At 47.7% G+C, this 18,075-nt stretch overlaps 1 protein-coding gene across 9 annotated transcripts in view; it reads right to left on the bottom strand.

Annotated features, from left to right (window-relative positions):
- LOC111859437 (USP6 N-terminal-like protein) overlaps window positions 1-18,075 on the bottom strand; it is a 31,532-nt gene that overhangs the window by 3,215 nt on the left and 10,242 nt on the right. For 2 of the 9 annotated variants that reach the window (XM_023842084.2, XM_023842083.2), the window contains 13 exons: window positions 12,630-12,703; window positions 12,107-12,206; window positions 9,912-9,997; window positions 9,299-9,338; window positions 8,842-8,922; window positions 8,647-8,754; window positions 7,147-7,256; window positions 5,154-5,202; window positions 3,010-3,130; window positions 2,529-2,623; window positions 2,292-2,357; window positions 498-597; window positions 100-252 (listed from right to left, as the gene is read on the bottom strand). In XM_023842084.2, coding sequence (XP_023697852.2) covers window positions 100-252; window positions 498-597; window positions 2,292-2,357; window positions 2,529-2,623; window positions 3,010-3,130; window positions 5,154-5,202; window positions 7,147-7,256; window positions 8,647-8,754; window positions 8,842-8,922; window positions 9,299-9,338; window positions 9,912-9,997; window positions 12,107-12,206; window positions 12,630-12,637 — 1,117 coding nt within the window. In that variant the 5' untranslated portion in view covers window positions 12,638-12,703. The other 7 variants (XM_072698207.1, XM_023842085.2, XM_023842086.2 and 4 more) reach the window with 7 other exon arrangements.

Raw genomic sequence — 18,075 nt, 5'->3', positions numbered from 1 at the left:
GCACCCCTTACAAATCAAACATTGGGGACTGTACACCTCAGTGCCAGGAATCACTAATCAACGGAAAGGCCCAGAGGGGTTACGATGCGGCATCTGGACCTGGAGGGGGGAGGTCGAGCTTCATCTTGCGCAGTTCCGACAAGGACGTCTGCAGCTGCTCCACGACGGTGTCGTCGCTCATGTAGAAAGATCCGGCAATTTCCTCCTGCAGAAACTCCCTCAGGTCCTCCAGACACATCTTCAGCAGGCGCTCTAGAGGAAAGACACCAAGCAGAAGTGGACATGAACCACTTAAACTGCACCATTTGCTGTATTTTTTGACCCCACTAGATAGTGCTCTCTGTTCATAAAAGCGTTCAAAGCATGCCCCAAAGCAAGCCAACAGCACCATCTAGTGGGGTCAAAAAGTACAGAAAATGGTTCATAAAAGTTCGTTTGGCCATCTCTATGAATCGGCCACCGAGGTCTCAGGGATCGCTTGGATGACTGGCACTCACTCTTGTGCAGTTTGAGGATGGTGTAGGCCATGGCTATTAAGATCTTCTCTCCTTCCAGGATGTAGATGTCCCACAAACGCAAGGTTAGCGTGAAAGGCGTCTGTTCAGGGGCAAAACCATTATTTTAAAATTTACAGTCTCAATGAGCGTGAGGCTAAGGGCTAAAAAAAAGACAGGTTTTAATTAAAATGTCACCCCGCAGTCTCACTGCTGTTTTTGCAAAATTTTAAATCCGAGGGTTCACTGATTGCTAAACGTAAAATGTGAAATTTCACAAAACCCAGAGACTCAAAATAAACAACCACAATTGTACAATGTCTTGCCGCATTTGGCGCCGTCATCTGTCTGGCCACGTGCAGGGGCAAAAAAGCAATCTGCCTCACCCCTGCTGTCTCACACGCTGCTAACCACTGGAGAGCAAGTGCCAGTGGTTAAGGGGGGGGGGCAAGGCAAATGGTTTGTACAATTGATATGATTTGGCACTATTTTCAGTTGCTTTAGTCTTGTTGGTCAAAATAGATTATGTAGTTTCCCATGGTAATAATTTTACACACAAAACTACATATGTATGAGGTCATTATGTTAGCCACCGCATACAAAACAGTTAACCAAGCTTTCAAAATAATTATACAATATATTCCATAAATTGCAGTGATAATGGCATTGTATCTTTGGTTCCCACAGTATATAATTGTTTTGTGATTTTGTTGTTTGTATGTTTCCATTTTGCTATTTTTGTGTTATACAGTGCCGTGTGACTGTTTTATTTGCTATTATTGCACTGTGTGCTGAGATCTGAAGAAGTTACATGTGCATGCGAGTGCTTTGTCCTGCCAGTGAAGGTTTAGCCTTGCAATATTGAAACTGGGTTCTTTTACATGAATAAGTAGCAGTTTACTAAAAAAAAAAAAGATCAGTCAGTGACAACGAGAAAATGATAACCGTCTGTCATTCAGAATCGTGGAGCTCAGGACCAAACTCACACTGACATTTTATATATCTAATATAAATCAATATATCTAAGCATTTTCACTCTCATGGTTACAATGATGCTTGTTGTACTTTTCATTTTGGTGGCCTTGACTAATAAATTGTTGGAATTATTTACTATTTAGACATGAGTTAATTGTTTTGGCTAAGCTATAGGCTTTTGCTGCTAAACTAAAGTGTTGTGCTGTACGCATGAACTGTTTTGAAAAATGCTCTTATAGTCCTGAGAATGTTTCATGAAAGGCGCCAAAGCAATCGAGGAAAATTGTAACAGGTTTCGATTATATTCATGTACATAAACACAACAGCCAACTAACCACAATACAGCAATTTATTATAATTGCTGAAATACAAACTGTGGTTCTAATACACTGGGGTCATGCAGTGAGTCAGAGTGTTCTATACCACCCCTGACATTCTTTCAGAATGTCATCATTACATGATGTAACAGTGGCTCATTCTAGCCTAAAACAGTCCCTCACGCAGCACGGCAAACTGCTGAGGCTTCAGACCTGTTTACTGCTTTGAACAAAACACACAAAAACCAAAAACTGTGCTTGACTTTAATTCATGTCAACTTCCTGCTAACTCTTGCTCTGAAATGAGAAAAAAAAAATCTGATGCTCTAATAGTTCATAAATGTGCAAGAGAAGGAGTTTGTTTTGTTAAACTCTCTCCATGGGATCTATTGTTCTATGGATTTACTGAGTTTATGGGGAATTTTTTTTTCAATGGCTTCCAAAAAGATAACAAAACCTGCACAAACATATGCGTGGGAGTTATTTGCAGACGTTCTGGACTCACCCTCTCTATAAAACACTGCAGGAACCATTTGGTGGTATAAATCCCCACAGTCATCTGCTCTTTGTCCTGAACACAGACAGAAATATACAGTCAAACACGCGCCCAGCAAGTCCAATGTCGTTGCACACAATAAACAGTTTACATTATCTTTTTCCAGTCATTCCAGTGGTTCCCTTTTCCAACATCTTTCCCCTGGTTTTTTTCTTATTTTTTCTGCTGGTGGGCAGGAAGCTTTACCAGGTGTTTCTTTAGTTTGGGGATCAGCTTGGAGAGGATCTGGTCATGGTGGACCTGGAATCGCTGAAGTTTGGGAAAACCGGGAATGAAGAAGCCTTTGGAGAGAGGGAGAGCTTGTGAATATGCCTGCAAGGACACTGACCGGCAGAAGAATATCCCAGGGTGAAGATTAATGTCTGGCAAGGACACGCTGGCCAGTTCACCAGCATGAAGTACAACATAAATTAAAGATGCAAACTTCCACAGCGCTTTTCATGGTATGGGCACACGACTCTAAGGAAACTATGACTTCTGCTGTTCTTTCCATCCCAGCCATTTCTCTGAGGTTCCAATGGACTTAAGGAGCCACTCTGCCTCTCAGGCAGCCTCGCTGGGTGGCCTTCAGAGGCGGACTCCACCCAGGTCTGGCGGAAAGTGCCCCCCCCGGGGCCTTGAGGCTGGAGGTCTGCTGCGTGCAGCCAGGGGCCCGGGGCAGACTTACCGTGCATGGTGTGCTTCTGGCTGGTCAGCAGCTGGGATAAGGCCCAGAAGGCGTCCTCCTCGTTCATGTACATCAGCAGAATGGCAGCGATCTGACTCATGCCTTGGCAGTAGCTCACCTCCTATGCAGAAAACAAGGGGCATGTGAGTGTTTTAACTACTTTAAGAGTAAAAGTCCAGACCGGGATTTTGTTTAAACCAACCGGTTGAATACTCTGTGACTCTTTACAAAATCTTGGTCTGGACATTTACTCTCTGGACCTGAATTAGCCAACTCTGGTTTTAACTGAGCCCCCGAGTGACCGCAAAACCCCCAGCCAACATGATCAGCAGGATGATAATCACCTTTGTCCAAATTCAAGGTGGTACAACTGCATCGGCCTGCACAATAATATCTAATATCTATCAAAACTGGCCCATCGGTATTTAGCACGCAAATCACTGGCACTACAAATCCCAGACTGCATGGCGATAGCTGGCATGTTGCTGGGCTACATGATATCAGATCGCAATGTACTTGCGATTATATGGCGCATATGCAATAATCACCAGGGCTTTAGAATGCCAGCTTTTTGGTACTATACCAACGTTTACTTACCTCCACAATTTGGTAAGCAGAGTTTTGTTTCCTCTCATTTGTTTAGTCTATAAGCTTGGTTTATTTTGAATTCTAAGATGTCTTGGGAGAAGTTAAGTTCATATTTCTGTGTGAATAGTGCATCATAATACATCTAACTAAACATATAAAATTAAGACTGTTTTTCAATAAATATTGACCTATTTTGGCGCTCAAACAAATCAAAGTTTTTAATTTTGCCCCCCCCCGTGATTCAGTTTGACACCCCTGCCCCCCCCACTTTGACTGAACAGTTGTGTCTGCCCAACGTTTCCGAGTCGCTTACTCATTTGGACATACATTGGGCAGCCGAGTGATCTTCCCTCTACAAAATGTGTTCCTCATTTTTCATTACAGTTTTTCTCGATTGCTTTGGCACCTTTCATGAAACATACTTAACATTCTCACGACTGTAAGAGCATTTCTCAAAACAGTTCATGCATTTGGCACAACACTATGGTTTAGCTGCAAATTCTGTAACTTAGCCGAAACAATTAACTCATAACTCAAAAGCAAATAATTCCACCAATGAATTAGTCAGTGCCACCAAAATGAAAATCTGTATCGTTTTAACCAAGAGTCAAAATGCTTAGATATTTTGGCAAAATGTCACTGACATCAGTTTCAACATTGCAAGGCTCTACATTACAGTATGTAAAGTTCACTGGCAAGAGGAAGCAATCAAATGAACCTGTAATTTCTTCAGATCTCATGACACAGTACAATAGCAAACAAAATAGCTACTAAGCAAAATGGCAAAAACAACAAGATGAAAACAAAGGCATGTACTGTGGGAACCAAAAAACACAGCAATGACGTATCACTGCTGTTCATAGAATGTATTTTTAAATCATTAGCCGTTTTGCATGTGGTGACTATTTGATGATCAGACACAAATATAGTTTTGGGTGTAAAATCATTGCAATGGGAACCTGCATCATATATTTTGACCAACAAGGCTAAAGCAACTGAAAATTGTGCCAAACGATGACGTTGTATAAAACCATTTGCATGTTTGAACTAAAACATTTGGAAATTGTGCAATTGAGCAGAAGTGACATTATGTTGTGGGGATTTCACTTTCACTGGTTTTGCAAATGTTAGTTGTCATTTGAGAAATGCTCCAAAGCAATCGAGAAAAACTGTAACAAAAGCATGTCAGACATCAAATATTCATTCATACAGCAGCCTGGGAAACAGGTTCTGCTTAAAACATTATGCATTTCTGCTAAAACCTTCCAATCATTGACAAATTCACCTCAGCATGGACAGCTGCCTATAAGCAGTGAGTCAGAAAGGCTCTGCAGATGTTCCTGCTTGGGGACCAAGACCCTGACTGTTACACCATGCCATGAAAACTGTGACCTTTGACCCTTTTGTCTGTCTCCCTGCCACCATATGCGAAACTGCTCAGGACCATTTATTACAGACTGAATGCTATTGGCTGATGCCTGGGCAACGCAGGACAGGATGTCCTCTCCGGGGGCCCTTACTGTTGCATTACACAACAGCTACTTACACGCACTCACCGTGTTGTAGACGGAGTAGGCTGCCAGCACATGGAACAATTCCTGTTGCCTGGGAACAGAGGAATAGCCATCAAAATCTAAATCTACGACAAGGGATCGTTTGCATCAGCGCTACAGATATAACTGGGAAAAATGAGGCTTTGAACAAGAAAGTGGGCATGGCCATTATGTGCCATCAATCACTGACTGGCTGATGCGGCTGTCCGTCGATAACTTTGCTGATTTCCATTGGTTTAAACTGGGGAAGGATTGACAGTGCATCCCAGTCACCTCAGATCATAAAGCCTTAATTAATAAACTAAATTGTGTTTATTTATCTGTTCAGGATCTATTTTTTCACAGACAGATACCTTTTGCAACCACTCAAGTGGTCAATTGGCTCCTGAAAGGGATATAATTGAAATCGTCCAGGGAGAGGCCTCAGTGTGGCTCTCGCCGCTCGCTTATTTCCTCTCCAAAGTCCCCTGCACTCACAAGGCCACCCCCCCCCCCCACATCTGCACACTTCAAATTATTAGCAGAGCTCCCTGGATTCGCAAGACTTTCCGCGGCTGCCTTTGCAATGGGGCCTGCAACCCATTATGCGGCGGCCGCCGTCGACGTCACCGTGCTGCTGGCCCGCGCTCGGCTGCTCTGACCAAAAATGGCCCTGGAGAGATTCGGAACAGGCGGACGCCGACAGAGGGGCACGCGCGGGGCAGAAGCGAGAGCACGGCGGACCCCCCCTGTCGCTCTACAACCCGAGCGGCTCCTCTCACAGCCTGACGTAGCCTTCTGACCCAGCAGTGGCCAGTTCAGAAAAATGGCCCCCTTTTGGCATGTTAAAAGACTTTATGCGCTAATTAAGGTATCGCGGGGGTGGGGGGGTGATATCCAAACAGACAGGATGGGCCCCAACAATCAGGAAACCAGCTTCCCAGCTGCCTCTCTGAGGAATAAGGGCCACTGTTGTGGCTGTTGCCTCAGTAAATGATGCAATAACCTCAGGTTAAGTTCATACAGGTAACTTGCCCAAAAATGTTCAAAAGCCCCCGTGTGCTCAGGCTGAGTAAGGAAGGAGCGATATTTCCTACAAGGGCTCTGACTTTCTGACAGGAAGGTTAATAAAACACTCAGCCAGGGGGGAGGAAGCCAAACTTGCACACAGCATAAAAGGATTCAGACCTCTTTCGGAGATATTTAGAGATAAGCACGAAATAGCAGAAACCAGTAAACAAAAAATATCTAAAAAAAAAAAAAAAAAAAAAAAAAACAGGCGACGACAGGAAAAGGAGAGTAAAAATAAGGCAAGCTTAAAATGAGCTGCTGAGAGGACAATTCCTGCCTGCTAGGACGGGGCTTCCTGGTCAGAAACACCGAGGCTGGCATCAGAAATGACATCACATATTATTGCTTAGCAAACACTTATATCCAAAGCAGCTTACGTAGCTTAGGAATATAATATATACGGCTGAATATACTGTGTTAGAAATGATTCCGTGTGCAGCCTGGTAGAAATACACACCCACTCGCTGCCTTTTTGAACATAATAAAAAAGGATTTTTTGTGTTTGGATTCCTGACATCTTCTACAAAGACACCAGCCCGGAGGCTTTAGGGTCCTAACTGGTCAGACCAGTTTGTTCCGTGGTTCCTCTGTACTGTTTAGAAACTAAATGCCAGAAGACTTAGGTTTCGTCTGCAAGGATGACAAGGGCATTCTTTTAGGTGGTCATACCAGAGTTTGCTGTTAGGCTGATATGTCAACTGTACCTTTACTTTACAGCGCTGTGGACCAACAAACTTCTGGTGGGACTGTAGGCTCCAAATCACTGATCTGCACCAAGTGTTGCACCACTAAAGATAATATGGGTTTATAAGGTATGTGTGTGTGTGTGTGTGTGTGTGTGTGTGTGTGTGTGTGTGTGTGTGTGTGTGCTACATATGTTTACCCTACATGTGTGTGCGTGTGTGTGTGTGCGTGTGTGTGTCTGCTTCCACAGGGGGGAACATACTTGACTCCGAAGCGGTCCATGAACATAATGTGGTTCCGAAAGGTCCGGTTGACATCAAGGTCAATTTGTTTGATCTCTGTGGAGTGGGTCCTGGCTTGTTTCTTCATTTTCTGTAAACAGAAATAAACAGGCATGTACAGTAGCCCCCCCATTAACTGACCCGGCTCCTCCACGCCTCTGGCATTGGCCGTCGTCCTGCTAACACCCCTCTCTAGCTCTTCCATGCACAAATTATTTAAAAAACAGGTTCTTTAGCTGGTTCTCCTGCACCGTCATGGATCTGCCCTAGCCCCCTCCCTCAGAAATGCAGGTGAGCCTCGGTCGTCCTTAGCTGCGCAGACCATGTGCTAACGAACATCTTAAATCAAATAGTGACAAGCTTGCCCCCCCCCCCCCCAAGCACGAGAGAGGCAGCATAGCACCAGAGAGAATTTACAAAACACATTAAACACTAGAACTCCAAAAGAACACCCTGAGAATGACTTTCACAGCAGACACAGGCTGATGTCAGCACACGCTCAAAGAGAACAGTAGCTACGTTTTTTTTTTTTTTTTTTTATCTCTTAACCACCAATCGGTCTGTTTAATGAGTTTGCGACAGGATCAGTGTTTGTGATCTGAGGCCCTCGGTTTGTGATAGGCTCCTGACGCAGTCACATGGTGTCGCTCCATGTCCAATCGCACCTTAGTGCTACACGCTGTTTCTTCCCCAGGCCCATGCAGGATTTATAGATTTTTTTCACCATATCCTGCGTTCGCATCTCTTCACAGCGAGAATAGGGCAGGTCCTAAATTTCACACCGATGTCACAGTTGGCCCAGTGTCAGCTTCCCGAGGGGGGGGGGGTCCTCCGCTAGCACCATCGACGCGCTGTTTCAAGCCCTCAGCTGTGCGGTCCGGTGCTCGGAATAGACAGTCAGCTATGCTAAGCCGTTGTTTCCAATGGGATCCAGACACGCTCATAATAATCTGTGAAATATAGCCCTGTCCTGTTTCCCAGCTCCACCGCAGAGCCACCTTAACTTTGCTCTCGTTTCCTCATGCTTAAAATGGAAAACGGCTCTCGTTTATTAAGAGGGTCAGGGCTAATGTAAGCAAAAGGGCACGGATTGGGCAGAACGAGGTACGATTTGTTCAGCGTCAGCGAATGAGGGAACAAAAAATCCTGCGATAAGGGGCAGCGCCCCCTTCCTGACACGGCTGGCTCATGCCTCCATATCGTTTTATCTCGGCATCCGATCTCCCCCCCGTTGCCCACACTTAGCACCCCACCATACGGTAACTGGGGGGTGGCAGGCTACACACCTCCCGCACACCCCTGCTGCCACTCTGTCCCAGGTAAGGCTGTGAGAAAATCGCTGACGCAGTAATGGCCGGAGATGCGTCTGCAATGGTTGTAAAAACGTCACCGTTATTGGCCAGCTGGTGGGGCCTACGGTCCAGCGGGGAAGCCCCCAAGGGGGACGTGAGGACACCCCCCCCCCCCCAGCAGCCACCTACCTCATACTTCCCGATGTTGTCATTCTTCACCTTCTCAACGTCCAGGAGGAGAGACCAGGCCTGCCCCCGCAGCTGCAGAGGGATCCCCTTGTAGACCCTGCGAATCATCTGCGGGGGAGGGGGGCAGAGGATTAGGGCCTCGGCTAGGCCGCCTCCAGCAGGAGCCCCTTTTCCTCCCCCCCACGTGACCCGCACCTTCTCACTGTTCCTGTACTTCTCCCATTTTTTCACCATCTTTAGCCATTTCTCCACCCTTTCAATTTCTTGTTGTTTTTGCTGCAGAGAGATAAGCAGCTAAGCAGACGCGGAACAGACCAGACAGCAGCACCTTACAGAAGAACACATTTATGTCACATAGAATATAACTAAGTTCACAGTTTCTGGGCTGAAATGATCTTTTCATGGCAATGAAAGATGACGACGACAATGGCGATGAAGCACAGCGTCAAATGCTGATTCCGGTGAATTCCAGGTGTCTGCAAAGAGGCGGCTGACCCTCTGCTCATGACCACATTTCCAGATGGCGTGTTTTTTAGTTTCCTACAGTCCTTGGTTACCTCACTACTTTCTGTGTGTCTGAGCACTAGTGCATGTATAAGTGTCGTCAGCGTGATATTGCACACGCTGGTGACATGGACGTCGCCCTGCATACCTTCGCCTCGTCCGCACTCGGGGTCGGCAGTTCGTTCTCGCTGCAGGACAGACGAGGACACGGTTAGGCCAGAGCACGCTTTCGCCCCCCCCCACCCCCCCCACAGTTATCTTAACAATAACGCCTGCACTTCTCTTGCTGAGACAGGCCGCAGTCATATTGTCTTAGCAACCGGAATCTGTTCGTTCATTATAAATGGAAATAGGACCGCATCCAAACCTAACCCTAACCCTAACCCTAACCCTAACCGGTGACTCATTCCAGCGTCCAGGGCTCCACCCACCATATCTCCTCACTGTTCCCACGCCCCACCCTCCCTCATTGGTCAGACTCGCCCCCTTCCTGGATGGCTCTGGCCTCACCACCCTTGTAACCTACAACCTCGCTAGCCAGTCATCCTCGCCCTCCCTCCCTGGTTGGCTCCGCCCCTCTCTCCCTTGTTGCCTCCACCCTCTCCCCGGTTGACTCCACCTTTCCTCCCTGATTGGCCACACCCTCCCTCTCATCACCCCACCCTCCCTCCCTGATTGGCCACACCCTCCCTCTCATCACCCCACCCTCCCTCCCTGGTTGGCTCCGCCCTCTCTCCCAGGTTAGCTCCCAGTCTACTTACTGCAGGAAGCCGAAGCGATCTGTGAACTTGTAGATGCTGTAGTCAGCATCCTCCCACGGGTCAATGTGAACACCTTGCTCCCTGCCCTGAGAAGCATGGAGATATAGACATTCAGAACGCTGTAGCATCGAGGTTTGGCCTGACGGGGGTGGGGCCATGCAGCTGGGCGGCATGCGTGACTGCGGGCGATGCCATTCTGCTGGCTAAGATGGCGAAATCCACAGGAGCGTCACACAGAAACCTCAAATCGCCAACACTGTGTTTTTATAGTACAGCATGATAACATCACTGCTTGTTTGCAAAGATTTTTTTTTTAAGTTTTGTTTAGTGTTGTTTTGGCCCCGGTTCCATGACAACTAGTACTTCTAAAAATGGCACCATGCTTGTGCATTAGAGATAGCAGCGATGCTGTCAGGACCCGTACACCCTGTATCATCAAAAAAGAAAGACATGCATGTGGCCCTGCTCCGCTACTGGTACGGTGGAGTTTCAGCCAGATCAGCCAGCTCCTCACAGCCTCCATGTCTGTCAAGATGTGACCATTCAGCACTCAGGACACACAGGTCATGATATCAAGGGAGTTGCAGAATGAAAAATGAGTGGTTCAGAGAGATAACCAATCAGATTGTAGAGGAGGTGGGTCCAAGAAACTCTAGTTGCTTAAACCCACCACCTCTACAGTCTGATTGGTTACCTATCAGAACCAATCATTTTTTGTTCTGCCCATTTTTGTAAGTATGTAAGTAAAACTCCCACAAGCAGGTCTTCACTGCAGTCGCATACATGGGCACGCGTGCCATTCCCAACCCATGCACTCCTGCCAATTTGGAGTAACAAATCAGGCCGAACACCAAACAGTGTCTGTCTCTGATCTTTAAATTCTCATTGGCCCTGGGGTGCAGTAGGCAGGACCATAGTGATACTGTACTTTAGTAATAATGTGCAGTTTCCCCAACAGGCTGTCAAGGTCAAGGGCGTACGATGGACATACGTTCCTTTTACATGCAGGTAACCCAGGGTATAGAAGGAATTTGGACAGAAGCAGAAGCAGAGATGAGTGGCCCACAAAGACCCACAGACACCATCATTTCAGAAGTAATTACAGGAATTAGAACTCGGGGGGGGGGGGGGGGGGGTGCAATTAACCTTTATGAGACAGACAAGAGCAAAGAAATGCTAAATGTCATGTGACATGAGTTGAAAACATCAACGCAAAGTTCATAATGGGTTTCAAGTTCCCTTCTCTGCACCTCATCTGCCAACTAGGGCCAGGTTTGGAAACGCAGAACTTTCTCAGTATGACCCACACACCCACTGAGCAACTAGGGGGGGGGGAGAGAAAAGAGGAGGGTCTCAGTATCCCGTGTGTGTGAGCTGAGGGGGGGATGTAATCTCAGATGTACTGCAGTCAGCTGGCCGGCGAGAATAGACATGGCTGATATTCGCTTCTCAGGACGGGCAAAATGCGAGGAACTGTCAGGAGATGTCAGATTGAGGTCAGCACTCAGTAATGGAAAGGTCTAATTATTTCACAAGCTCCTTAAAAAGTGCATGCAGAAAGGCCTTGAGGTTCATCCTGGTAAATCCACAAATTTTTTGTATTAGACTTGTATTAGACTTGTATTAGACTTGTAATGGACAATATATGGATGCAATAATAATAATAATAATAATATGCATATGTTTTTATGAACAATCAATGGCTTATTTACTTCCTATACCTCATATCCAAAGCTATGCCATATTTAGGAGTTAATCAAAATCTAAACTGTAGCACACACTTGGATACAGTATCCCTTCACAGCCAAGATGCTCATGCGTCTTTTACTTTCATTAGTTGGGGGGGGGGCATGCCTGCCAGTTAATACACTTCCAGATAATAAGACGAGCTGATGATGCAGGACCTTGCCCCCCACCCCCCCACCCCGCTTTCTGTGAGTTTGTTGCAGAGGATGCACTTCCAAAGCCAGCTGAAGGCAGCCCCGCCCCTGCCCCCCCACCCCCCACCCCGCTTTCTGTGAGTTTGTGGCAGAGGATGCACTTCCAAAGCTGGCTGAAGGCAGCCCCGCCCCTGCCCCCCCACCCCCCACCCCGCTTTCTGTGAGTTTGTGGCAGAGGATGCACTTCCAAAGCTGGCTGAAGGCAGCCCCGCCCCTGCACTCCCATGTGACCACGGCGCATGCGGGCCGTCGTGCCTCATGCTCTGTAAACAGGCAGGGCTTCACATGGGCCTCCGTCCTCGACTGCCGATTGAAATTTTTTACAACGTGATCGAAAATGCCCGGACTCTTCCTCCTGTGCAGGGAGACAGACAGACGCACGGCCGCGGGGGCACCGGTGAGCGACCGCCACAACACGGGGCCATCGCGTGCCAGCGGCGACACGGAAACGTGGTGCCTCAGAGAGCCGTCACTGAAGAGGCCTAGTGTTTAAGCACTGAAATGCTACTTCAGCTCTCCTTAGAAAGTCACCTTTCATAAATGCAAAGGTTAGATAATCTCCTAAGGACGTCTGTGATGTTACCTGCACACAAAGCTCATGTAGAAAACCAGCAGAAATTCCACTGGTGGTCTTGAATGACGGTGAGGTCATTTTACCGAAATTAAAAGGTCATTAAAAAACCGATGCAGACATGCTGCTTTGATATTAGCAATCGGTGCATTTTTAATCATGGGAGAGGAAAGCGATGTCCTCAGATGTAACTGCCGGCTTACCAACCTTATCATATTTAGTGAGGATGTCAGCCCGTTCTTCTGCTATTAGCTGCTCGATGTCTTTCTTCATGTCAAAATCTGAAAAAAAGGCCAAAATAACAATAAGCTCTTGTCAGTCTGCATTACAAGAGGCGTGTTGACTTCTGTGCCCTCCTCATTCACCCAGTATGACTAGAGAACTGCACAGAAGCAGGTACATCAGATTCTGCTGGCAGTGAGACCACAAGAGAGTGCGTCTATAACACGTCCTCGATATATCCTCAGAGTGCAAACCCAACCACACACACACACACACTCACACATACACTCACACATACACAAACACACACACACACACACGAACACACATACATAAGAAACCAAACAAAACCCAATTTTTAGCTTTTTTGATTGCAGTCACAGATTTCCATAAAATTAAATTTCCCCTTGTAAACAACAGGTTTTTATTACATTGTGGGAACACTTGGTCCCCACAATGTAATGTATACCTGGACCACACACACACACACACACACACATGCATGCACGCATAAACCAAATGGTGCAGCACTTGCTGCAGAACAGTGATTCAGGTCCCAAACAGCAGTTTGTTGGTTCAAGGTGCATAACTGTAGCTATTTCTGTAAACCTATGAATACATAGTACATAGTAATATAAAGATTTTAATAAGTAATCAATCTGACAAGGGAAGTGGCTCGACCAACAGTTACAAAATAAAGACAAAGGGTCACTTGAGTGATGGAACGGTTGTGTTTGCAGGGAGCGATCACCACGCTTTCACTATTACACTATCACACAAACATTCTCCGCTGTCTCGGTTTCATGCAGAAGGGGCTTCTTCTGGTTTCAAGGTGAAACATCTTTGCCCGACCTGAAAAGTCACACCTTGGGCTCGCCGGCCGAGCGCATCAAACGCAGCATCTGCAGAGAGCCACTGCCAGCACAGCAGGAGGAGGGGCCTAAAGGGGAACCAATCAGAAAACCTTTTCAAGACAGACAGGTGTCTGGCCCAACTATGTGGTGCTGGGGGCAGACGCCATCTAGGCCATCAGTGAGAAGTCACTTGTGACCTCTTCATTGGGGAATGTCTCTACAAAAAAAAAAAAAAAAACTTCATTTACTTGGCTGCAAGTCTCACCCAAAGTATAAAAATACTCAAAGGCAGACCAAGGAATCTGACACCAGCAGTCAGCATGGACCTGGGAGAGCTGGCAAAAGCCCCGCCCCGTCCATCTGGCCCAACGGGCTGAGGGCTGCGCACCGTTTCAAGGGTCCATCTGTCTAGTTGCATTCCTTCTCCTGACTGTCCATGGTCACAAGATGTGGGCTGACAGTCTTGTAGCAACAAGTCCAGGCCTTGTTCAGGTTACCCGTAGCACATTAAAATGACAAAACTAACCAAAGAAAGGTGTATAGAGAGGTGGATAGTTCAGGTCCAGAAGGTAAAAAAAAAAATGTTTCAACCAAGCAGTGGGGTTCTCAGTGATTGTGATTCTTTATACTCAAATGGTTTTTTGAAACAAAATCTTGGTCTGGATTTTTACTTTCCTAAGCGGAGGAGAAACCCTATCTCCTGGCAACGTCTTCTCGACCCTTTCTGGTCCTCCAAGGGCACCTGCTGAGCCCACCAAAATAGACCACAGGTCCCACCAGCAGTGAACCCCCCCTCCCCCATTGTCTGTGTGGAAGGTCCCACCCCATTTTACAAATCTAAAAAGAAACCTCAAAGCTCACATTTTTCACTGGGTTGAAGTCACAGCCAATCACAGCAATCTCCAAAACATTTATGTATGGCCCAGACTTCACAAGGGGACACTGCAGGCTCGTAAACCAGTACGTGCCCTCCCCACTCTAGGGACGCTTGTTTCTCTCCAAGCGGCCACGGGGGGGCAAAGGAGGGGTTTGAACGTAAGGCCCATCGCACACTGCTCTCCATTCAGAGCTCCGTCAGGTGCCGGCTCCCTCCAACAACAGCCCAGTGTTCCCAAGCCTGGTGCCTGACGGGGAGTCGTGATCCCCACTCCCCAGCCCAACGGGAATCTTTCATGGAAGACCTCGCACTTACCCGGGAGCTCGTGAGAAACAGGCAATTTGTTTCCCTGTCTCATCTCACAGCCTTTCCTCATCTCCTTGGCCGGCAGTTTACTGGGATTTCCCCCCGTGACACATCCTCCCATCCTAGAGCCACCAGTTTTTCCATTAGATGTCGGGGCACTCCGGGGTCAGCTGTGGGTGGGGTGGGCACTGGGGTGGAGCAAACCTTCTACGCCTGAACTCTGTCCTTTCCTCCAAAGAGGGATAATTGTTGGGGTGGGCCGTCAGCCAATCAGGAGAAAGCACATTAAGGCAGAAGAAAGACGGTCAAGTGAAACGACACACCCTCCTTCCCCGAAGGAGCGCAATTTGCTGGGCAAACATCATCTTCTCTGTCAGCGCACAAAAGGACACAAAACAGAAAACAGAAATAAGGGGAACAACCAGCAGGGCAGTTTAAACTAAACTTTTACCGAAAGTTTTGGCGCCCGGCCGTTGTTACTGAAAAGGCCATTTAATTGTGACAATCAGCGAGCTTCCTGTGCTGCGCCACCGTTTGTTCCAAATATGAGAGCCCCGGCACTCGTTTAATAAAAGCTTTCTGTATGCAGTCGCTGAAGCACAACACAACAGAGGCTGGACGCTTCCTGATGTAAAAATGGCAGCCGGCAAACGCTGCTCACTAAAATAATAAACTTAATGAATTCGTCAAAAGTGCGTCAAAGGGCATGACTTGTAAGTGGCAATAACAACCTTGTTAAGTAGGTGTCAGCCTGGGGGGCTTTTATGACCCCCCCCAGCTACCCCACACCCAATGACTAAATGAAAACTATGTTCCCATCCAAGCATAACCCCCCCCCCGTCACCCATATCCTATTTATAATTGTTCCTCTTGAAAGTGGGTAACAATCGAGATTAACTGAAAGGCCAGACGAGGTAGTGCACACATTCACTTCGCTTAATGTTTATTGTGACTAACCAATGGCCAAGCCCTCTTCTTTGTCTGCCTGTCCTCAATAGCTGGCAGCGGCCACTTGACACCAAGCCCAAAATCTTATCAGCGTGGGTTTTGTTTTATTTCATAGGGCTGAATACATTTCTCTGGTAACCACGTTTCCCAGAAGTCTCTCTGGCAGCTGCAGGTGCCTTTGCAAGAGACAAAGAGTAAGACAGAGAGTGGCTATGAATCAGGCCCAGGTTGCCAATGCCACACCTCCACACGGCCTGCTGACATCACGCCCTCACCAAGTCCCCCATGTCTGCTAAAGGATAACATCTCGGAGGAGCCCCCACCCCCAGAAGCGAAAAGAGACACACTTACCCACTCTGTCTAAGCGGGCCTGGGCTAGTCGACCAAACGCTCTTAGTTCTGTGTCCCATAGGCAGCCAAACGGCCTTAGACCATACTGACGGTGCCCTTCGAGAAGCCTGGGCTGTTTACTTCCTCTCTTTCCCTATCTGTTGGCTGTGTCTTCCCACACATCCCGAGAACATCTAAATATACCCCGTTATGGCAATCAGCTATTGGCCAGAAATCGGAGCAAGGCACGAATGCCCCTACGACTTACCCTGTGTGCCCAACGTCAATGAGACTACAGCACACACCATCCTCACCCCAACCCTGGCTCCCAAAGACGTACACCACACATGCTGCCGATGTCACGGTCAATTAGATTAGGAGCCAATGAAAACGGTCCTTTAAATATCAGCAAAGACCCTCCGCTCCGCCTCTCCCATCTCAGCCACATGTGGATGTCTCACACAGGTGTGCTATTTCCATATCTTCATAAAGCGAGGCCCCTCCGAGAGTCTTCTCGTTAATCCATGCTAAAAATAACCCACATGTACCTTGAGACAGAAGGAGATAGTTGTGTATTCTCAGCCTTTATTATCTGTTTTAGTAGCCCGGATTAAAAAACAGATTGCTAGCAGTGACCATGTGGACTCAAGTACTATTTCTGCAGTTTACGGATGAGGTCATCATCAGGGGCATCAGAGGGGCATTGATCCCTTGCGCGATTCCAGGGGCCCAGTACTTGACACTTAAATATGTAAAATTATAAGTACAATTGGGCTGAGGAACCTGAGGTGACATTTTCTCAGGGGTCCTCGAGTTTCTAGACCCCTCGTAGTCCAACACCCAAGTGCTTGACAGATCCTCAAGCAAGATCACATTCTCCTCCCAAACTTCATTATTCACTTGAGTGTATTTTGGTTAAACCAGCTCATTTTTTCCATGAACCAGTGCTAAATATGGAGGATGTGTGGGACATTTTCGGTAAGAACACACAGAGTAGCAGATCTGTGTGCTCATGCAGCAGGGAGGCAGGCACCTTCAGGACTGGCTTTCGGAGGAATCACCAGCGTAGCGGTAGCCTGGACATCAAAATGAGCACAGATCCTAAACTCATACATAGGATTCCCCTGGCAGAGAGATGGTTCTGTGTAGCTTTAAGTCCAAAATTTACAGTGAGCCACATGTATAACCACTGATAAAGCACATGCCACGAGACCGAGCCCTAGCCTCATCAGACAGGCATTGAAGTGGCGTGACCCAGCATGCAGCCATAATCACAGTTCGGCCGTCCAATCACACAAGACCTGTCAGCTGTCAATCATCCCCCCACACCAGCCAATCGGGGTTCAGGCCTCGGCCGCAGCCTCGACAGCAAAAATCCTGCCTTACAAAGTCTACTTGAGTCAGAGAGGGAAAAAAATCCCTCCCATGTCTCGGGATTCTCAGACAGTGATGAGAAAGCGATGCTCTCACTGCAGCTGGGATCTGACAAGGCGGGGTTAATGCGAAAGGTGACGGCGAGAAGGAACTGCCAGGGCTTCTGGTACGCGAGGTGAGAGGCATTTCTGCCAGGCCGCGAGCCCTCTCCCTCAGCCTCAGTCTACTCCCGTCCTTCTGTCCTGTGGGAACATACGGAATTGATGATTGAAGTTCTTTGGGGAGAGACTCTGTTACGTTTACCCGCAACCCGTAAACAAGAGAGCTCCAAGTAAGAGTCTGGAGACGGACAGGACGACAGGGGGTCGAGCGCAAAAACCCGGAGGCTGGACGTATCGGAGACATCCGGAGGCGCGGCCTCTGTGAGGTTATGACTGTAGACACGCTGGCCCGAGACAAACCGCTACGGACCAAGGCGAGTACAGAATCGAAGCCAGCAAAGGCGGCACTGCACCCACTTAGCGCCGAGCAGAGGGACGCCACCACTGCGCACATCTTTAACTCATTTCACACTGGTTACATGCTGCAGACCCGACGCCGCTGGAGGCCAGAGTTAAGTCCCCCTTAAACAAAAGCAGATGATGAACACAGGGGCAACGTGCCAGAGGCCGCGGAGTCTCAACTGGGCGAACCCAGTCTCTCCACCCCCCCTCCACCCGAACGGAACCACGTCACCCAGACG

This window comes from Paramormyrops kingsleyae, chromosome 13 (assembly GCF_048594095.1).
Source record: "Paramormyrops kingsleyae isolate MSU_618 chromosome 13, PKINGS_0.4, whole genome shotgun sequence".
Classification (NCBI taxonomy): Eukaryota; Metazoa; Chordata; class Actinopteri; order Osteoglossiformes; family Mormyridae; genus Paramormyrops; species Paramormyrops kingsleyae.
Note: the sequence above shows the minus strand (reverse complement) of the source record. Positions and strands in the feature narration are given on the sequence as shown.